Source organism: Balaenoptera ricei, chromosome 16 (genome assembly GCF_028023285.1).
Source record: "Balaenoptera ricei isolate mBalRic1 chromosome 16, mBalRic1.hap2, whole genome shotgun sequence".
NCBI classification, from domain to species: domain Eukaryota; kingdom Metazoa; phylum Chordata; class Mammalia; order Artiodactyla; family Balaenopteridae; genus Balaenoptera; species Balaenoptera ricei.
The window spans coordinates 34,962,708-34,985,846 of NC_082654.1; the positions used below are offsets into that span (position 1 = coordinate 34,962,708).

At 37.6% G+C, this 23,139-nt stretch overlaps 1 protein-coding gene across 2 annotated transcripts in view; it reads left to right on the top strand.

Annotated features, from left to right (window-relative positions):
- Positions 1–23,139, top strand: part of IDE (insulin degrading enzyme) — a 111,504-nt gene that overhangs the window by 61,865 nt on the left and 26,500 nt on the right. For both annotated transcript variants that reach the window (XM_059899491.1, XM_059899490.1), the window contains exons 6-13: positions 3,957–4,069; positions 4,639–4,801; positions 5,520–5,612; positions 6,050–6,141; positions 6,960–7,040; positions 8,556–8,659; positions 19,156–19,258; positions 21,187–21,309. In XM_059899491.1, the coding sequence (XP_059755474.1) occupies positions 3,957–4,069; positions 4,639–4,801; positions 5,520–5,612; positions 6,050–6,141; positions 6,960–7,040; positions 8,556–8,659; positions 19,156–19,258; positions 21,187–21,309 (872 nt within the window). The remainder of the gene's footprint in view (positions 1–3,956; positions 4,070–4,638; positions 4,802–5,519; positions 5,613–6,049; positions 6,142–6,959; positions 7,041–8,555; positions 8,660–19,155; positions 19,259–21,186; positions 21,310–23,139) is intronic.

Below are 23,139 nucleotides of genomic sequence, written 5' to 3' on the forward strand. Positions count from 1 at the left end.
AGTGCAGTCTAAGGAAATAATCAGAGTTGTTCAAACAGGTGATGTACGAGGATGTTTCAGTATAGTATTTATTAGTGAAAAGTTAGATACAAGCTAAATGTTCATTAACAGAAGATTGGTTAAATAGTGATGTTGTAGGTATATAATAGAGCATCTTATAGAAAATAGCATCCCTTCTCCCACTTCCTCTCCTCTCACCTGCTTTATTTTTCTTTAAAACATTTATCACCACCTGAAATATTAAATATTCTTTATTGTTGTCTGCTGTACCAGAATGTAAGTTACTTGAGAATAGAAACTGTTTGTTCACTGCTTTGTCTGGGTTAGTGCTTGACACATCATAAGTACTCAGTAAGTAAATATTGCATGAATAAATAGTTTCATGACAGTGTTTTCATAACTTGGGAAAATATTCTTATTGTATTAAATAGAAAACAAAAGCACTCTTTGAAAGCACTGTGTGCTATCTGATCCCATTTGGGGATTTCTAAAAAATTCTAATAGGCATAAATGGGAGACATAAGACAAAGTAGAAAAACATACCAGAAATTTAATAATGTGGTATAGTAGTTAAGAACTCATGCTCTAGAGTCTGAGAGCTTGGGTTTGAATTCCTAATACACCACCTACTCAGTATGTAGTGGCTATGAGCTAACAAAGTTACTTCAGTTCTCTGCACTTCAGTTTTTGCATTTGTAAAATGGAGGTGGTACCTCATACCTGTTGTGAGGTTTAATAGAGATAATGCAGAAAAAGTGCATAGTGCCTGGCAACACAGTAAAATGCTCCATAAATGGTAGCTACTTTCAGCATTCCGTAATCATGAGCTTATGGGCGACTTTTGTTTTCTTCTTTTGTTTTTGGTCTTGTTTTTTTGCTTTTGTTTTTCAAAGTATTCTGCTATTGGCAAATGTTACTTTTGTGGGTAGTAAATAAACAACTATATATATTTTAACTTGGTAATAGGAACAAGGATATAAAATGGATCCAAGGAGTAAGGCTAATAAAAAAATGTATATTATAATCCTGTGTGCTTTCTAAAGGTACGTAGATCTGTAGAGTGTTAAAAAATATCACTTGGTATTTAGAGCCTAGTCCTGGGAGTAGGTTTCTAAGCTGTATTTTTGTCCATGTCATCTTGAGATAAAACACATGATTTCATTATGCACTTATTAGGCAAGTAATAATGACAACAGATGACGCATACATAAGCCCTGCCCTCAGTGTTCTTGGTTTAGTGGAAATGACAGAATAAGCATCTGAAAGAGACAAAGAGTTTCTTTGTTCCAGTTCCCTCTCCCAGTGTGACTGACCTCCTGTGCTCAGCTCAGTGGATTTGATGACATGTCTGGGAGAAGTGTCCTTACAGTACAGTGGTGTGTGGAGGAAACAGGATCTCTTAAAGGATTAATAGATAATCCGCTCCTTCTTCTAGGATGAGGGGAGAGGAAGAGTAACCATGTGGAAGGATCTCTGTCACAAAGGGACAAAAAAGTTTTTCTCTCTTCTCCCACGGGGTCCTCCCTCTAGTTGTGGCAGCACCAATTACCTGGACACTTGACAAATAGGTAACCGTCAAGTAGAGACCCTAGGATTGCCAAGTCCTGGTAATGTAAAGATGAATGGGACTCAGTTCCCTGATCTCTGGTAGCTCACAGTGAAGACAGATGGTGCATTATTGTACAGCTGCCTTACCTTTAAAAAGCTACATGGTGAATTTGTGCTTCTAAAAGGAAAGGCATTCCCTAGTAGAACCTTGCTCTAAAGGGCCTCGCTGTCGTCAGCACTTCAGGGTGACAAATCATTGTTGACTGCCCATCTTGTTTCCAGTTACGTGTCCCATCTGTGTGTCTCTTTATGTCTTTATGTCAGGTGTCTCTGACATCTCTTGCTCCAAATACACCCGATTCATTCCCGAGTTCACTTGTCATATAACAAAGAGCCACGGGTTGGCCTTTTATTTGGCTCTGGACATTTTAGGGTCCTTCATACGTGTCAAAAGAATCAAAGTAAAAATACATATGTTTTATAAATAAAGTGCACATGCCCACATTCATAGGCCTAAAAGAGAACTTCATACTATCTATAGGCAATTCTCATATAGTGAGTAAGTGCTTTTTAGAGAGTTCATGGAAAAGTTCAAAATGGGTCCTAGAATATCAAGGGAAATTTCTTATTCGATTCAAATGCTTCCTGACAGTGACAAGTAATGAATGTTTATACCATTTATAAATAACCTGTTTTTGAGGAGGCAGAATCAAGGTGAGTGGTTATCTTCTTTATAAAAAGATAACCTTTTCCACTTTTTTCTTTTTGGAGTAATAGTAATATGTGTGCACAGAAAAAAATTTATCCCATACAGAAAGATATAAAATGGAAATCACGTTCTTCTTCCTTATCCCACCTTATGACCACTATGCCCTCTCCTCAAAGATAGTCACTTTATATCATTTTTTGTTATACTTGCAAAAGTAGAATTTTGTTAATATACTTGGATTTATGTGTGTCTGTTAAGAAATTAAATGAGATTATACTACATGGCACTGAAGTCTGTGGTTTTCACTTAATAGAGCTTTGAGATATTTTCATATCAGCACATACAGACCTCTCCCTCATTAATGGCTACATAATATTCCAATATACAGACTTTTTGTAACATGCACACGTTGATAGATGTTTAGATCATTTCCAGTTTTTATTGTTATAAATGGTGTTGCAGTGAACATCTCATACTTTTGCAAATACAACTCTCTATTAAAAATATAGATAGATGATAACATAGAAGAACTTCACATAAGTGGCTATATAATCTTATCAACAATTACAAATCTTTGCATGAGTTTGACACAGTATGGTACAGAATCATATAGTGTTAGACCTTGAAGAGACTTGTGATCATCCTACCCAGCTTTCATGTTTTATAGAACCTGGAGTGGTTAAACAATTTGTCCAAATAGTCTCTTGACATAATTGGTTGGTGAAGTTGGGGTTAGAATTGAAGACCCAGGATTCTTCTCACCATTTTATACTATTCCCCCACAAAATCAATTACTTACAAACTCTAATATTTGACTTTTAGCAATGGGTTTAGACTGTGTCTATTTATAAAGTTAATGTTAAAATCTGTCAGTGGTTTCGTATGTGCCTTTTGGGAATCGTAGATAAAATAGTTTCCAAATGCCACTCATTATTCTATTATTGTTTCCAATATTTGTTTGAAATTTATTACAAGATAATATTTGTAAAACAGTTTTTTAAACCATAAAGAGACAGATATGTGTGAGGTATAATCAATATCAATACTGCATAGCTTCAGAAGTTATATAGGCACTGGTGGGATTTTACTGAACGCTTCAACTTTATCAGATGGAGTTTTTAAAAAATTCCTAGGTTTTCCTTTTAATAGTCCTGAGATTTTTCAGGCAATCGTAAGGTGTTTTCTTTCCCCCCCCAGCTTTACTGAGATATAATTAAAATATAACATCGTATAAATTTAAGGTATACAGGGACTTCCCTGGTGGCGCAGTGGTTAAGAATCCGCCTGCCAATGCAGGGGACACGGGTTCGATCCCTGCTCCGGGAAGATCCCACATGCCGCGGAGCAGCTAAGCCCATGCACCACAACTACTGAGCCTGCGCTCTAGAGCCTGCAAGCCACAACTACTGAGCCCATGTGCCACAACTGCTGAAGCCCGAACACCTAGAGCCCATGCTCCGCAACAAAGAGAAGCCACCGCAATGAAGAGTAGCCCCCGCTCACCTCAAGTAGAGAAAGCCCGTGCGCAGTAATGAAGACCCAGCGCAGCCAAAAATAAATAAATTTATTTTTAAAAAAAACTTAAGGTGTACAAAATAGTGATTTTATATATGTGTATATAATCCTAAGATTTTTAAATACTACCCATCATGTGTTATGATTAGTTTAAGTTCTGTTTCCATTGTCTGTTTTCTTGTAGAATCTTTAGATGACTTGACTGATCTGGTGGTGAAGTTATTTTCTGAAGTGGAGAACAAAAATGTCCCATTGCCAGAATTTCCTGAACATCCTTTCCAAGAAGAACATCTTAAAGTAAGTGCATGTATTTCTAGTATTTTTTTCTTTTTTAAATTTATGGACATAATATATGCCTGGTTTACCAAAGAGTACATGAACATTTTTGGAGGTTCCATTATTTACATAGTTTTTAATATTTGTCTGGTTTATATTAAAATCAAATCAAATCAATTTCACATTTATTAGGGACGTGTATCACCAAAAAGATAACAATATGTTCTGATCTTTGCATGTTAAAAGTAGTTTTGGTAGCTATAACCTTGGCAGACTGTAGAAGCTGTTATCCAGTGCCAGAAGGCAAGTATCCAAAAGTATTGAGCTGCATGGTCAAGGGGACCAAACATGGACTGCATACCAACTGTAATGAAATCCCACTAAGAAAGAGCCCAGGTCGTTTATTTCAGTGTGGTCAGTATGGTTTTCTCTGGCAGTTGATTCTCTCCTGAATTTGGGATTTTTCCATGAAAATCGGTATTCTTTTTTTTTTTGAAAATCACTATTCTTCATAGTTTGTAAGTATTTTATTCAGTAGGAGTTGTACATAGCTAACCTTTTGTGATTTGTTTGTTTTATTTTTTCCCCAGCAACTTTACAAAATAGTACCCATTAAGGACATTAGGAATCTTTACGTGACATTTCCCATACCTGACCTTCAGAAATACTACAAATCAAATCCTGGTCATTATCTTGGTCATCTCATTGGGCATGAAGGTCCTGGGAGTCTGTTATCAGAACTTAAATCAAAGGGTGAGTCTCTTGGACACCAGCTTCTGAGGGTAGTACCCCACCTCCACCATATTTTTTTACTCTGACTCTCATTTCTCCTAAATATTTTCCTGTGAAGGAACATTTTCAGATGATACCGTTTAGGGTTGATGAGAGTGAGGTGTTGGTTGTTGTACACTTGTTTTTTGCTTTGGGGTTTTTGTTTTTGTCTTTTTCCATAATTTGTTTTATCCTTCAGTATTGAGCTGTGAAGTTTACATATTTCAAAAGGTATTGTAGTGCATGTTTTAAATAAGATAGAGGTTAAAAAAAGTAAAAGCTCACATTGGGTATTCTTTACCATCTCTATGAAATGTGCTGAAATATTTATTTGCCTGCTCTTATCCATCAAACCAAAGGGTATACTAGGATCAGTCAATAGATTTCCAAGGTTCCTCTCCACTCAGACTCATTTTATATAACACTTAAGCACAGTCATCTACTCTTGATTTCTTGATTTGGGAAATGATTTGAAGCATCCCAAGGAAAGCTCCCAAACTAAAAAAATCATTTGAATCTTTTGCAGTGTCTGAACTGCTTTTCAGTGCTTTTCTGAACTGATTTTTTTTCCCAATCTTTTCTGCAAGAGGGCCATTCTATGTGTTCCATTGGGAACATACAGAATGAATTTTTTTAAAAAATTCCTTGTCTTAAAAGAAGACACACATGCAATCATGTTGATTTCCTTTGAATGTTACAGGCTGGGTAAATACTCTTGTTGGTGGGCAAAAGGAAGGAGCCCGAGGTTTTATGTTTTTTATCATTAATGTGGACTTGACTGAGGAAGGATTATGTAAGTATTGACCTTTTTGTTTTTGAATGAAAATTGATTTCTTATGATTTACTTTTATTAACTTATGCTGTGGATCTGTTTTTTGCTGTAAAGCTATAAACACTTTAATTCATACCATTTTATCCATTGTATTTATCATGTGTAACTTCATTTCATGGATGATTTTCCCTCCTTAACAACTGATCATTATGTTGTACTTGTAAAATGTGTACTTGACTTTTTATTTGCTCATTTACTACCCCAAAGCCCCTTCAGTCACATATACCAAATCCTGGAGGGCCATGTATGTGGGACCCTAAAACCAGTCTCAGGGAGGTGAGAACTCCCATCTCTAAGAGGGACCGTCTTCTACTTACCTGACTTTACCTTAGGAGTGAGCTCATTGCTTTGAAGGATTCGAGGACTGAATGGTTTTTAAGTGTGCCCCTTTTTTCCAGTACATGTTGAAGATATAATTTTGCACATGTTTCAATACATTCAGAAGTTACGTGCGGAAGGACCTCAAGAATGGGTTTTCCAAGAGTGCAAGGTACTTTTGTTTCACCAAAATTTTTCTTAAGGAAATTTTTCAAGAAACAAATATATGTGAATTAATTTAAATATAAGGAAGAGGAAAGAAATCAGATTGCTTTTCTATCCCTCAGAAGAAAGTCAGCAGTTTCTTGAGGTTTTATCTATCGGGGCTTACTCTATTCTCTGCCGGCCTGAAGTTGCATGAGCTGTGTCATTTTCAGATCTCGTGATAAAAATTTGTAGCATACTCTCAAAGAAACAGTGAATTGTTATATATATGATTGTGTTCTTAAAAGTGATTTTATTGTTGTTTGTATGGAAAAGCCTGGCCTTTTTTTTGTTTTGCATAAAACAGAAGGTATTTGTCTTTTAAATGTTTAAAGCCTTCTTTTAAGAGTTTTTTAAAATATCTACTATATAATTAAGGACTATCAAGACTCTGAAATGTATTTTAGGATAAGAGATAACCTCTTTACATAGATAAAAGTTTAAAGGTATAATCTCTGCTTGTGAAACTTATGACAATAACTTCTAATCAGGTTGCAGTTCTCTGAAAGGGTCAGCAAAATCATCATGTATGCAACTGTTGGATCTCACAAGCTTCCTCCAAAGTTTTCCTAATTCTTTGACTAATAGTTTCAACAGAATCATATTCTGTGTTTGTTATTTTCATTCATGTTCTGTACATTCCTAAATCAAGCATAGCCTTTTTTTCAGAAAGTGTGATAGTTAAATATGGAGTAGAAAGTCTATAGTGCAAACCAATCCCCCCCCAAAAAAAGTATTTCTAAATAATAGGTGACTTATGTCTAATTGATTTAATTTTTCATTTAGGACTTGAATGCTGTTGCTTTTAGGTTTAAAGATAAAGAGAGGCCACGGGGTTATACTTCTAAGATTGCAGGAATATTGCATGTAAGTTTATTGTTATTTTACTCTATACATTGGCATGTAGAGTATTTCAGTGATCTTGTATAAATAATGTTACTTTCATTACTATACAAATGATAAAAATTGAAGGTATAGTCTAAAACTTTAGACTTTGTAGCAACCAGGTAAAATTTGATGTGAAGACATTCTTTAAATCTTAATTTTCATCATCCTAAAAATCATCATCTAATATTTTCATTTCATAGACATTTTGCTTGTTGGCTTTAAATATTTTTCAATTCTACAATGTGTCAGGTGCTACTTACGTGAAAGCTATAAATCATCCACTTTTCTCCATTTCCATTGCTACCACCCTCATATGAGCTACCAGCATTTCTTGCCTGGACTACCATCATAGTCTCTTACCTGGGTTCCCTGTTTGCCTTCTTCTCCCCCACCTTAGTTTATTTTTCCAGCCTCAGTGATCTTTTGAAGACCCAAATCAGATTGTTCCACTCCTCTGTGTCAAGTAAGTTTCCCATCAGAGTTGGAACAGATCTAAATTTTTACCTTGACCTACATGGCCATCTGGTCCCAGCCTTTCTCTGACTGAATTCCATACCACTCGCATTCCACTCCAGCTACACTGGCTATGTGCCTAATCTTCAAGCATTAAGTTTACTCCTCCCTCTCAGGGCCCTGACATTTGCTGTTTTCTCTGCCTGGAACACTTCTGGTTTTTCCATGACTAGGTTCTTCTTATCATTTGGGTCTCCACTCAGATGTCTCTCCCTCAGAGAGACCTTCCCTGACCTCCCCATCGTGACCCTGCCCCTTTTAAAATTTTCTTCATAGCACCTATCACTGTAATGACAGTATTTGTTTGTTTGTTGTCAGCCTCCCTCCCAATTAGAATATAAGCTCCTTAGAGAGCAGGGATATCATCTGTCTTATCGACCATTGTATCCACAGCAGCACCTAGAACAGTGCCTGGCACAGAGTAGGTGTTCATTACATACTTGTTGAGTGAATGAATCAGTCTATCTCAGTAAGTTGCTCGTACTAAAAAGCATCTTCTACATTATTTTTCTTTACTAACTGAAAATATAAGCCATTTTTCCTACACAACAACTTTCTAAATGCTTGTCTGATTTCATTCATAGAAATTTGAGTAGAAATTCTGTTTATTAAAATGTATGTACTTTATATTAAGAATCCTACAGGTGTCAGCATTTAATCATCAAATTTTCTTTATTAACAAGTACTCAGTTTTAGCTAGAGGTATTACTCACATTTTTCCCTGAAAAAATGTGATTTTGTTCTCTATAATGTAAATGTGTTTAGGGATTAACTGCAGAATCATTCCACAATATTAAATTGCTTAAAGTGTGGTAGGAAAGAGAAAAGATTCAGAAATTTTTCCAGTGGAGTAAAATTTAATTGAAGGGAAGAGGGGGGTGTAAAATAGAGGATTTAACATGTTAGAGATCTGTTTGCTTTAATAAGTTAGACTCTATTGTAGCCTTGCAAATTTTATTTATTTATTTTCCTTTTAAAAAGTATTATCCCCTAGAAGAAGTGCTCACAGCTGAATATTTACTGGAAGAATTTAGACCCGATTTAATAGAGATGGTTCTCGATAAACTCAGACCAGAAAATGTCCGGTGAGTTGCTCTACAGATTTTACTGTTACATACTAAATTTTCAATAATGATTGGAATCTGAAAATTTGAAATTGTGAATAAAGTGCTTTTAAAGTTCTTATCAAGCATGATTACAAAAGTAGAGAGAATAAGTAGAATGAAACAGTACCAAACTTCAACAGTCAATACACGGCCGGACTTTTTTATCTTTACCCACACTTGTTCACTCATCCTCCCTCCACTCTGTGTATTTCTATTTATTTATTTATTTATTTATTTTTGGCTGTGTTGGGTCTTTGTTACTGCGCCCGGGCTTTCTCTAGTTGCGGTGAATGGGGGCTACTCTTCGTTTTGGTGCGCGGGCTTCTCATTGCAATGGCTTCTTTTGTTGTGGAGCACAGGCTCTAGGTGCACGGGCTTCAGTAGTTGTGGCACGTGGGCTCAGTAGTTGTTGCTTGCAGGCTCTAGAGCACAGGCTCGGTAGTTGTGGCACACAGGCTTAGTTGCTCCGCGGCATGTGGGATCTTCCTGGACCAGGGATCAAACCCGTGTCCCCTGCGTTGGCAGGCGGATTCTTAACCACTGTGCCACCAGGGAAGACCCCTCCCTCCACTCTAGATTATTTTAAATCAGTATCTCGAACACATGAAGATTCTTTTTTTTTTTAACATAATCATAATTTCATTATGAATAAAATATAGTAATAGATCGTCTTAACCAGCCTTCATCCTTACTCAGATACCGGAAGTGTCAGCTCACTTATCTGGTTTAAAAAGCAAGTGAGGACACCCTCTTTTTTTTTAAGTAGAAGTAAGGATTACAATCTCAGAATGCTTCTGACTGACCAGTGGTTAACCAGGAGATCAAAAGTTGGAGAAGCTCTTACAGTAACAGAAGTATTCCTGTTAGAGGAGGGTCAGCCCTAAAGAGCTTATGAACTACCACATGATATTTCTGCCTTAAAATTTAATTTCATCTATATTTTCTGAAGTCAAGAATAAAAGGAATACACTTGGCTGGCACATACTTTGCATTTTTTCTTTTTCTCCTCTTTTGAGCACATATTTCCAAAATTCTCCTGGGAACTTAGTGATTGAGTAAATATGTTTTTTGGAATAGTCATTTTATGAATAAAATCAACAATCTGGTAGAACTTTTTGAAGAAAAAATCCTCTGACAGACTGTTCTATCAAAGTCGTTTTCCTAGTTACCATTGTTTGAACTTTTTCAGATATACCCTAGCAACAAACGGTAGGAAAATTAAGTTAAAAGGAATATTATTGCTGGTTACACAAATCTGTATATGTGATAAAATGACATAGAACTATACACACACATTGTACCGGCACCAATTTTGTTTGTACACATTGTACCAACATTGTACCAACACCAACACCAATTTATAATACAACTTATAATACTTTTGATATTGTACTGTATTATAATTATGTAAAATGTAACCATTGAGGGAAGCTAGGTGAAGAGTACACAGGACCGCCCTGTACTATTTTTTTTTTCCATAGTGTACACATTATTTTTTATTTTTTTTTTTATACATCAGGTTCTTATTAGTTATCTATTTTATACATATTAGTGTATATATGTCAATCCCAATCTCCCAGTTCATCCCACCACCACCACCCCCTGCCACTTTCCCCCCTTCGTGTTCGTACATTTGTTCTATCCATCTGTGTCTCTATTTCTGCCTTGCAAACCGGTTCATCTGTACCATTTTTCTAGATTCCACATATATGTGTTAATATACGATATTCGTTTTTCTCTTTCTGACTGACTTATGACAGTCTCTAAGTCCATCCATGTCTCTACAAATGACCCAATTTCATTCCTTTTTATGGCTGAGTAATATTTCACTGTATATATGTACCACATCTTCTTTATCCATTCATCTGTCGATGGGCATTTAGGTTGCTTCCATGACCTGGCTATTGTAAATAGTGCTGCAATGAACATTGGAGTGCATGTGTCTTTTTGAATTATGGTTTTCTCTGGGTATATGCCCAGTAGTGGGATTGCTGGGTCATATGGTAATTCTATTTTTAGTTTTTTAAGGAACCTCCATACTGTTCTCCATAGTAGCTGTATCAATTTACATTCCCACCAACAATGCAAGAGGGTTCCCTTTCCTCCACACCCTTTCCAGCATTTGTTGTTTGTAGATTTTCTGATGATGCCCATTCTAACCAGTGTGAGGTGATACATCACTGTACTTTTGATTTGCATTTCTCTAATAATTAGTGATGTTGAGCAGCTTTTCATGTGACTCTTGGCCATCTGTATGTCTTCTTTGGAGAGTGTACACATTTTTGTTATTTTTATTTTGACTTGGTTTGTGTGTGTGTGTGTGTGTGTGTGTGTGCTTTAATTTCGTCTCGTCTAGATTATCTATTTCCATGTGTTAAGGGAAGCTTCATTTAGAACCTTGGGACCAATAGTATAACTCCTGCTTGAAACAATGGTGGCAAAAGTAAAAACTGCTCTAGAATAAAGGAACATTATAGCTGTCTATTTTACATTTCTTAATCTAATACAGAACCAGCCACATGACAACATACATATGTTTTCTCTTCACTATGCTCCTAGTTTATATGCTTACATATGACATTTTTACCAATGTAAAATCTATTCATGATGTGGAGAAAACAAGCAATGCCACTTTAGTCAGGATGATGGATGAAGACAGCATCCTCATCCTTGCAGACAAAGATGGGAAAAATGTTAAAACTCCTCCAAAGAGGAGGTAGGAGAAGAAGAACTCTCAGTATATTCAACTATTTGTAAATTTTGGAAGAGCAGACTGATTTTTCCTATGTCTCCCAGGATGATTACTCCTAAACCCAGCCATTTGGTGTGAATTTGTAGGTATCAGAGGTAGAGGTGGGGGTGGAGCTGAATTATTGAAGAGATTGCAAAATCTTGCACTGGCAAGGGAAGGGGATTCCTTTCTTATCCAGAACTCTACTTTGGAGTTGGAAGTGGAGACAGCCACACCCTAGTTCCAAGGACTCCAGCCAAACATCACAGCAACAATGAAATTTCCAAAACTTCTGCAAGCCAGTGCAATCTTTATTTTATTACAATTGCCTCAGGACCGATAGTGCCCTGGCCATCAAAAAACATCATGATCACATGATGATCTTGATTATATGCTGAGTTGTTGAATAAACTAAACTTTCCGCCCTGTACTATTTTTGCAACTTCCTAACTGTAGGAATTTATTATTATATCAAAACAAAAACTTTTTAAGTTAAAAAAATTATTTACAATAGCAACAAAAACAAAATATTTAGGAATGAATTTAACCAAAGATAAACAAGACCTCTACACAAAAAACTACAAAACAGTGCCCAGAGATATTAAAGACCTTGTTTGTAGATTAGGAGACTTGATTTTATTAAAATGTCCATTCTCTCACATTTGATTCACAGACTCAATATAATCACAATCAAAATCCTAGTAGGCTTTTTTTCTTTTAGAAATTGGTAAGCTGATTCCAAAATTCATGAGGATCTACAAAAGACCTTGATTACCCATAACACTCTTGCACAAAAAAACAAAAGTTGGAGGACTAAAACTGCCAGATTTGAAATCTTACTATAAAGCTACAGTACTTAAGACATTGTAGTATAGGCATAAAGATAGGCAAAGAAATCATTAGTACGGAACAGAGTCTAGAAATAAGCCCACACATATATGATCAATTGATTTCTTTTTTATTGTGGTAAAAAAAAACCCACATAACATAAAATTTATCATCTTAACCTTTTCTTGGCCACGCCACGCAGCATGTGGGATCTTACTTCCCAGACCAGAGACTGAATCCGTGCCCCCTGCAGTGTAAGCCCGGAGTCTTAACCACTGGACCGCCAGGGAGGTCCCCATCTTAACTATTTTTAAGTGTACAATTCAGTAGTGTTAAGTATATTTGTATTGTTGTGAAACATCTCCAGAACTTTTTTAGCTTGCAAAACTCAATCTATACCCATTAAACAACAACTCCTCTTACCCCTTCCCGACCCCACCATCTCCTGTTCACAACCGTTCTACTTTCTCTTTGTGTGAATTTGACTACTTAGATACCTAATATAGATGGACTCGTGAAACATGTCTTTATTTCACTTAGCATAACATCCTTAAGGTTCATCTATGTTGTAGCATGTGACAGGATTTCCTTCCTTTTTAATGCTAAATAGTATTCCATAGTATGTATACACCACATTTTCTTTATCCAATCATCATTGGTCAGTTGATTTTTTTTGACAAAAGCACTGACATAATTAAAACGGGAAAGGAAAGTCTTTTTAACAAATGGTGCTCTTCCACATGCTGCATAGCCACATGGAAAAAAGGTTAAATGTGACCTTTACCTCACAACATTCATAAAAATTAATTTGAGATAGATCATAGACCTCAGTATGAAAGCTGAAACTAGAAAACTTCTAGGAGAAAGTACAGTTTGAAAATATCTTTAAAACCTTGCGATAAGCAAAGATTTTTTAGAACATAAAAAGCAGTAACCATTAAAGAGAAGACATTGATAAATCGGACTTCATCAAGATTTAGAACTTCTGTTCTTAAGGTGATTTATGCATTTGCTTAGATGATTAAAATACAAGGAAGAAAAATACTCAGAACACACGCTAAATCATTTTAAGTAAGTAAAACAGTTTACCTATTTCTATTTTCCTCAAAGTAGCTTATACATTCTGAAAAAAAAAAAAAACCTAAATTCTGTTGAATTTTATTATATACCTTCTAAAAACAAAACCTCCTATCAGGGTGAGATGTGACAGGGTGAGAGAGTGTCATGGACATATATACACTACCAAATGTAAAATAGATAGCTAGTGGGAAGCAGCCGCATAGCACAGGGAGATCAGCTCGGTGATTTGTGACCACCTAGAGGGGTGGTGGGATAGGGAGGGTGGGAGGGAGGGAGATGCAAGAGGGAAGAGATATGGGAACATATGTATATGTATAACTGATTCACTTTGTTATAAAGCAGAAACTAACACACCATTGTAAAGCAATTATACTTCAATAAAGATGTTTAAAAAAAAAAAACCTCCTATCAAAATGAGCAGAAAGAGCTTTAAACTTAATCATAAAACTCAATAAACACTTTTTAAGGTTTCTTCACCTACTAGTCATGCTATCTTGGAGAGATCACTTTTTTCCTTCAACCAGTGTTTATTGAGTAACTAATGTGAAACCTCAGAGTTCATTATTCTGCAAAGGGGACATGTGAAAAGTTATATAATGTCATGAACACTTACTCTCATTTAATTTCCTGGAAAATTGCCCACCTGAAAAATGAAGTAGTGCTTTATCTTTCTATGTGATGCAAAATGATTTAGCAAAGTTGAAAACTTGTACAAATACGAGGTAATCCTATTTAAGATTATATCATATAACAAAGATGTGCATTTTTTGACAAGAAAAATCATGATCTAATTATGTTCGTATAATTTTTGCAGCCCTAGATCCAGTTATTTGACCCTGCAACACTTTCTTTCTCTCTTTTTTTTTTTTGGCCTCACTGCGCAGCTTGTGGGATCTTAGTTCCCTGACCAGGGATGGAACCTGCACCCTCAGCAATGAAAGTGTGGAGTCTTACCCACTGGACTGCCAGGGAATTCCCAGACCCCAAAACATTTTACAGGAGTGAATTTGCCAGAGCATACATTTTACTTCTGTTAAATTGCCTGTTTCTAAATTCCATATGTTATACAGTTACAGTTGAGAACCTCTTTTTCTCTCTACCTTCACCTTTAATGAGAAAGCACTTTTTCTCTATAGGATTGATCTCTGTGGCTGTTATAATTATAACTGCAGTCAGTGACATAGTGCAGAACAGCCTGGGATAATAATGCCAACTGCCAAGCCAGATTGGGGTTGCTGGAGGGTAAGATTATTTTGTTTAATACCCACTGAGACAAGTTTAACATTGCAACCAGGTAGGAAAATTAATAGGAAAATCCTTCAGAATGAAAGGAACCTTAAAGGTCATTTAATCCAACCTCTGTTAAGTATATATCTCTTCTGCAATATCTCTAACAAGTAGTTACCAGCCTCAGCTTAAATTCCTTCAAGGATGGGGAACTCATTAAATACCAAGGTAGCCAGTTCCATTTTTGCCAGTTCTAATTGTTAGAGAGTTCTTTTCAATGTTGAGACTTGATTTACCTTTTCAAAGATGTTTACCTGTTACTATTTAATCATCATCATCACCCACCTTCTTTGATCCTATCATTTGGTGCCCATTTTACCATTTTAAACCTACAAATACAGCTATAGAGTTTTTGCCACATGCCTTGCTTAGGTCATAAATAAATCCATTCGTTTGGGAGGAGTTATTCTTGGTAAATCCATGTAGGTCCCAGTGATAACTGTCTTCTTGTCCAGATGTTTGACAGTCTGACAGTTGACTGTAGAATTTTGTCAGGAGGTCAGTGCCTAATCCACTGGTTTATGGTTTTTAGGCCACACTCCTTTTCCTTTCTGAAAATCAGAGCATTTGCCCATCTTCAGTCTTCTGCCTCTTCTCCTGTCATCCATTAATGATAAAAGGTGATAGGCAGTGATCCTGCTGGGATTTGTTAGTTGCCTAAGCATCAGAGAATGTGACTCATCTGTGTTGCAGGTGTGAGTTCATTTGAGTCACCCGGCTGGCTCACTCACCTGTCCTGAGCTTCAACTCTTTTTTTCTGTTGTTTGGTCCACCTTTGCACTTTAAAGATCCATGAAGTCCTGTATCTGCTAACATGGGATCAGCATATCACATTTTTTTAAATTAATAAATTAATTTTTCGGCTGCGTTGGGTCTTCGTTGCTGCGCGCAGGCTTTCTCTAGTTGTGGCGAGCGGGGGCGACTCTTCGTTGCGGTGCACAGGCTTCTCATTGCGGTGGCTTCTCTTGTGGCAGAGCACTGGCTCTAAGCGCACGGCTTCAGTAGTTGTGGCACATGGGCTTAGTTGCTCTGAGGCATGTGGGATCTTCCTGGACGTGGGATCAATCCTGTGTCCCCTGCATTGGCAGGCGGGTTCTTAACCACTGCACCACCAGGGAAGTCCCAGCATACCACATTTTGCTTTAGGTCATGTGTCTTATTGGATTATGAGTTCCTGCCAGGTAGGAACTATGTTTTAAAACATCTTGCCCAGAATTCAAGCTGATTGAATTCTCTAAACTTTTAGCCTAACCTTTCTTGATTCCTTCTTACTTTAAGAAACCCTTTTTAAAAAAAATTTTTGAGCACTTTTCATGAACTTCAATTTCTTAGCACTTTAGCCTTCCTGTCACTGTTTTTTAAGTTTGATTTAGAGTCTGTCATTAGTAGATTTTTTTTGTGCCTTCTTTCTTCCTCTGTTGTGTATCTTTTAAAAATATGATTTGATATCATGATATTGTGGAAATCTACTAGTAGAAGGACAGAGTTCATCTAGTTTGAATCCCTGTTTAAAAAGTAATGAAACTGAAGCCCAGAGACTTGCTTAATTTAGATCTTAACTGTGATTTTGGCAAGATCTCAAAGAAAGTGAGTCACGGTATCGACCAGAATCCAAGTTTCTCATGGCCAGGTCTGTTCACTTTCTACTAATTCTTTTTTAATTTATCACAGTTACCTGTGAAGCCTCTTCTCATTCTTGGCTGTCTTCCCTCTTTTCTCTCTCCGGGATTATTTGCAAAGGTCTCATGAGAATTCATTCCTGGGGAACCATATTGCCTTTTAATGTCTGTAGTCAGGATTATTTCTGAATGGATTCCATCAGCAGCAACAGCTATTCATTCCCACTGAACACTTCTAAATGGCTGACTTGAAGTCAACAGTCAGCATTCATTCTAGCCCACTGTTTCCTTTTCTTACTGTTGTAAGCTTCAGTATGAAAATAAGAGGCCATTTCTTCTCACATTTCTAAGGACCATGTCAGTAGCCAATTCTTTGTGGGTGGAATTGAAGAGTAGCATTCCCCCCTCACCCCACAACACACACACATATTTAAGAAAAAAACTCATGGAGACTATTTTTTAGTATAATTAGGTTTCCAGCAGGTAGTCTAAGATGCTGCAGTGTCTGTGCCAGTTTTTCTCAATTGTCTGCAGTTAAATATACTGCAGCTCTCTGTGGTGTACCTCAATTATTGTGACTCTTTTCTCCTTTTCTCCTAATTCAGGTGCTCTCGCGGTTCCACACTCTGGTTCATAGATTTCTGTATACATTTGACATGTGTCTACTCTGTCTCTTCTGTTATTCGCCCTTCGTAATTTATTTGAAAATACATACTCTTCCATTGTATTTCAGTTTTGAATTCCTCGATGGTACACTAACTCTTGGTCTGCAAAGGTATCTCTTTCTGTTAGGCCAATATTTGGTATTTCCCTAGTTTGAGGAGCTACACTTATCTACTTCATATTTACTTCTTATGGTAATATGTCAACTGTTACCCCATAGACTTTACTTTGGTATCTAACTATCTAGATCCCTTAGGATTGTAACTAATAAATCTCCCCTCTCCTCCTTTTTTAACCTGAGCATTACTGGACAGCCTCCAGGGTCTGCTTCCTTCTGTGTCATATAGTCATCCTCCAGAGCAGTTGATGGCTTTTGCCGAGTTTTTTCACTTTCTCTCTCAGAACTGAGTTTAAAGTTTTCTTATTCCAGAGGGCAAGTCCACTGCCAAATGAATGCTCCAGTCTTCACAAGTTGTAATCAATCCCTTGTTCATTATTCTGATTCATGGGCTGTCATTCAGGGAAACCAGAGCCATCTATGTAATAAACTTCCAAAATCAAGCATCTCATGGAAGAGAAGATGGAATACCACCTCTCTACCCCGGAATTCTACTTCCTAACGTGTTTTTCAGAGGTCTCCCTGAGAATCAATCCATTCATTCTTTGAAAAATCAACAGGAATAGAAGCAATTTCTATGACTGACTCTTAGCTGGCTCTGTCATGTATTGAATGAATGCCCTTAAGAAACATCACATACCCTTCATGTGGCCATGTGCGTTCTGTATACACTGCACATACCCCTCATAAGGGATTTTCAAATAGCCAACATGTATCACTTCTTCTAGATACAATAACAGAACTCTTTCATCTGTTAAACCCTATGATTCTTCTGTATGTTTCTGTCGAACATATTCTTATTTAGCTTGTTTTCTAGAACTGCTAGTGGTCAGTGGCAGCTAGGCCAGATCAGGAACACCTTAAACTGGAAGATTAGTCAGTCATTCTAACAGATAGGTGAGTCAGATTGCTTATGATATCTACCCTGAAGCAAGTGAGAAAGCCAAGTCTAGCTAGCCAGGTAGAGTATTTTATCTAGAATGAATAAGGAATAGATGGTGGTTCAGACAGTCAGGCATTGAAATGGAGGAGGTCCAACGATGGGCAGGTGTTTGGAACACAGAGATGAGGATTCTGAAAATTAATGGGTGTTCAGCAGAGGGGAGTTTTGACTGCAAGTAGTGGGCTTTCAGCCGTGAGACCGACATTCAGAGGCTAGAACCTAACCTCTGGGAGGACAAGTGAGAACAAGCAGGAACAGACATGAACCTAGTTATTTGAATTGGGACATAAAGAAGAAGTGAAACCAATGACAGGACTGTCTGCATGGCAGGCCTTCCAAGCTCTTGGCCCAGCACTCTGTCTGCAGGATTCAGAGTAGGATGGGTCCCAGCCTGGGGTTGAGGCTGCCAGTGAGAGTGAAATGATTCCAACTTCGACAGTTAAAAGGCAGCAGAGGCAGACCTGTCCGTGACGATCCGCACAGGGACAGAAGCTCCGCTGGTACAGAGCTCCTTTCGCTCCTCTACTTGTAATCTTTTGACATTATTTTACCTCTACCTTCTTCCCTCCCTGAACTTTTTTTCCTTCTGACTTCTCTTCCGTGCTCTTTCTACTACCCCAGCAGAGAAAGATAGAGATGTTTTCTTGGTCTTGTTCCTGTCTCCCCTAGCAGCAGGAAGGCCAGTGTACATGTAGTACATACAGTTGATGGTGGTGTCTGGCAGGAAAAAAAAAATAACAGAGTACAAACTTAGCAAGTTATAATGAAAGTGTGTTTTTAATTTTTTTTGGATCTCTGAATGAGCCAACAAATTTTCTTATCCATTCTTGTAACCCTGGGGCCTGAGCTGTTCCCGGGAAGGAGTACTTTGTTGTGCTTTTTTAAGGACAGTTTTTCAACTGACCTGGTTCCACTTTTTTTCCTAGCTACTCTTCTTTTACGATTTTAGTCAATAGCATTCACAACAAGAATCTTTCTTGCAAGCAGCTTTTCATACCAAAAACGATGGACTATAACCAAAGGATAAAAGAGAGTATGATCAAAGACTTCTATACATACATTGCCATTTCAGCTAGGCCTCATAGGACTTACAGGGTTGTAGAGGCCCAACACATTCTTGGATATTATTTATATTTTCGTGAGTCAGATTCTATAAATTTATGTATACAACATGAGTTTATAGGTTTTTTTTCCATCTGTCTCTAGGGTTGCAATAGTTTCCAAATCTTTTGAAGGAAAAACTGATCGCACAGAAGAGTGGTACGGAACCCAGTACAAACAAGAAGCTGTACCAGATGAAGTCATTAAGGTAGGGTTAACCCATCTGTGAATAAGCTGATGTGTGAGGGACACACGAGAATATGAGCTCCCTAGATCAACCAATTCACGGCCCGAAGTGTGGAGAGTGATGGCCCAGCACTGCCTGTACCATCCCAAGAGGAGTGAACAGGGAGGTGGAGAGCTGGAGCTTAGGTTTTGCGTGAAGAAATGGTACTGTAGCCACCTTCTCGTCTGTCTGTCAGACCAGCAGGGCTGTAAAGCAGACTCCAAGTCTCATGCTGTCAAAGATCAGTGAAGTCCAAAGTACACAGGGTTGCAAAGGCACCAAGACAGGCAGGAAGAGATGGAAATAGAGAACCTGAAAGACAGATGCAAGGGCTGAGAGCTCACGATCTTGCTGTGAACACAGGTGGGGAGCAATTTCTGGGATTCATACCATCTTCACTTTAGGAGGGGCTATATTTTATGCCTCATATTGTATCGTTGCTCTTATTGTCAACATAGGGTCATTACGATTTGTTTCAAAACAGGTATGTATAGATAGTATGTTACCCCATTCATCAGGAGTCAGGATTTTGTTTGTGAGTCTTATCTACTTGTCTGGTACTTTTTCTTTTTTGGTTCTCATTGGCTGTGTAGCTTTGAGACTGTGTCCTTTATTCATGGGGAGACACCAGAAAGCCTTGCTCTGACTAAATTCTAGTTAAACTTGGGTAATGGATATTTCTTAAATGTACCAGGGTAATGACGATACAGAAAAAAGTAGTTTAAGAAAGAAAAATTATTACTGGTACTTTTCTGACATACTCACAGCACATAAGGAGATGACTGAAGCCCTTTAGTATGTGAAAATGTCCATCTTACTAAACTGTGAGGAAAGCTGATCTCCCATGAATTAGTGCTGGGTGTGAACTAACCCTCAAACAAGAGAAAACCCCTGTTCACCAAATTCTGACCATGACAAACCTGCCCCAAATGGGAATTTAAACAAATTGATCTGGAAGCTCAGCAGTGAAATTACTTGCTGAGTGTTTACCAGTCCCTACAAGTCAGCCATACTGGGGACTTAAGTTGCTACATATAAATAATATGGCCAACATCCCCACCATCCCAGTGCCAAAAGACACAAATGCAGGGACCAAAATAGAACTACAAGAGCTGCAAGGCTGTGCCACATGAGCTGGAGACCAAATTACTGAACCCAGAATCATTGGCAGTTGGTTGCTTTTTTTTTTAAATAATGAAAAGTCTTATAAATCAGAGTTCATCAATCGTGGTCTGATCTGCCTCACTTAGCTTTTGCAAGTAGCCCATGGAACAGATCCAACCTGCAGGTTGTGTCAATCCTGTTCCACAATCCAGATTTAAATCTCAACTTTGTCCTTAACCTTATGCTTGAGATATCGGTCCACTTGAAAATGCATGTGGTCGTCTGGGAGAGAAGTAGACCAGGCCTTTAGAAGTGCTGAAGTCAAAGAAGCCCCCTTTAACCTCGTTTTCAAGCCATACATGCAAGTAATTTAGTGTAGCTGAAAGTTTAACTCTTTTAAATGACCTGTTGTCTAGCAGTTGTGGGTATTTATCTCTGTGCAGATTATTCTCCATTCTTTAAAGAGCTGGAGCAAACATGATCTTCATATGGACCAGTTAGCCTGAGTTCCACAGTCTCAGATTGTTCCTTCACCTCAACTGGTCATTTTAGACATGTGTAAAGAGGAAAGATAGATAAGTGTAAAACCTTGATTAGTTCCAGAGACTCCAATTCAAGTTTTATGAAAAGTCATTGATAGATCTTGGGAGTAGCCTTTTTATATATGATGGAAGAGAATGCCGTGTGACATTTATTCTCTTATTATTTGCCTAGATATTAAGCAATGTGACTGTTTTAAACTCTTAAATCAGATTCTAATTGCTTTTGTGTGTGTGTGTGTGTGTGTTTTTTCACTATTCATCCAGAAATGGCAAAATGCTGATCTGAATGGGAAATTTAAACTTCCAACGAAGAATGAATTTATTCCTACAGATTTTGAGATTTTATCATTAGAAAAAGAAGCAACACCATACCCTTCTCTTATTAAGGTAATATGTTAATCACTGATATTAAATTTAAGGGACAGACCTATTACATAGAAGGGACTAGAGAGATGGTTTCTTGCATTTGGTACTATGTTGATTTGCGGGGCTCACACCCTATAGATAACAGAAAAGTTGCAGAGAGAATAACTACAAGAAATATTAAAAGGCTAGACATTTTAAAACAAACAAAACTACTCTACAGCATAGAATCTAGGGAATTGTTTTCTTTGCAGACAATAAAATAGTAAGTCTGGAATGTAACTACAAGTCTATTGAAAGCGGACTTTTTTCCATGTTCACTGAAGGCCCAATAAGGAAGTAGATTTATGCTGCATCATGAAAGTTAGAGATAAGAAAGAATCTCTAAAGCCTGGAAGAGAGCATATCCAGGGGAAGCTGTTGGATTTCCTGCCCTTAAAAACAATTCTTTCTCATTTTGACAGAGCGCTATATGAAGTTAATGGAGTTATAAGCCAGTGGGAAGAATGACTGAGAAGGGGGTTTTCTTTTTCAGAATGTTCTTTTCATGTCATTATTTCACACCTTGGGTAGATTGTGTAGAAAAATGGATCAAATTATTACAGCACATCCTTTTTTCTAAACTTTAAAACTAACTCTTTCTAAACTTACCACCATAGACAGACATCTTTCTTTCCCTTTTCTTCAAATGACCTAACATTCAGATTAACTCAATGAGATGAGAATTAGTGTTTAGGACTATGAAATTTAATTTATCTCAAGCAACTAGATTATAAATGAGACAATCATTTTTCTTTAAAAATGACATTTTAATGAGTTATAGGTTAGGTTATTCAAAGAGAAAGCTTATTTACTTCTCCTATTTTTATTTTTTGTTTGTTTTAAATAGGCCATCTTAGCATAAACTAAGGAGAACATTAAACCATTTATATCTCTTGTCAGAGTTTCAAGGTAGTTTCAAGTGAACTTTAAGACTTTTTTTTTTTAATTCATTTGGCTGCGTCAGGTCTTAGTTGTGGTATGTGGGATCTTCTTCGCGGCATGCGGGATCTTTCGTTGCGGTGTGTGGGCTCTTTGTTGCAGCGCGTGGGCTTCTCTCTAGTTGTGGCATGCGGTCTCCAGAGTGCATGGACTCTGTAGTTGCGGCACACGGGCTCTCTAGTTGTGACGCGCAGGCTCAGTAGTTGCGGCACACAGGCTTAATTGCCCCACGGCATGTGGGGTCTTAGTTCCCCAACCAGGGATCGAACCCGCATGCCCTGCATTGGAAGGCGAATTCTTAACCACTGGACCACCAGGGAAGTCCCTAAGACTTTTTAAAATATAGTATGAATGAGTGAGTGGAGAGGCAAAGGAGTGGCTTATTTGTTCATCCTTGGTTGTGTTAGTTATCCGTTGCGGTATAACAAATTACTCTAAAATTCAGCAGTTTAAAACCACAAACACTTATTTTATCTCATGCAGTTTCCAAGGGACAGGAATGTGGAAGTAGCTTAGTTGGGTAGTTCTGGCTCAGGGTCTCTCAGGTTATGGTCAAGCTGTGGGCTAGGACTTTGATCATCTGAAGGCTCAACTAAGGCTGGAGGATTCTATTCCAAGTTCAGTTATGTGGCTTTGGGCAGACCTTAGTTCTTCGGTACATGGGTCTCTCCATAGAGTAGCGTGACATGGCAGCTGGCTTACCCCAAAGTGAGTGATCCAAGAGGGAAAATGAGTGATCAAGGTGGAAGTCACAGTATCTTTTATAATCTAATCTCAGAAGTGTCGTATCATCACGTCTGCCATAATCTGTTGGTCAGACAGAGACCAACACTGGTCCAGTGCAGGAGAGAGGACCACACAAGGGTGTGAATT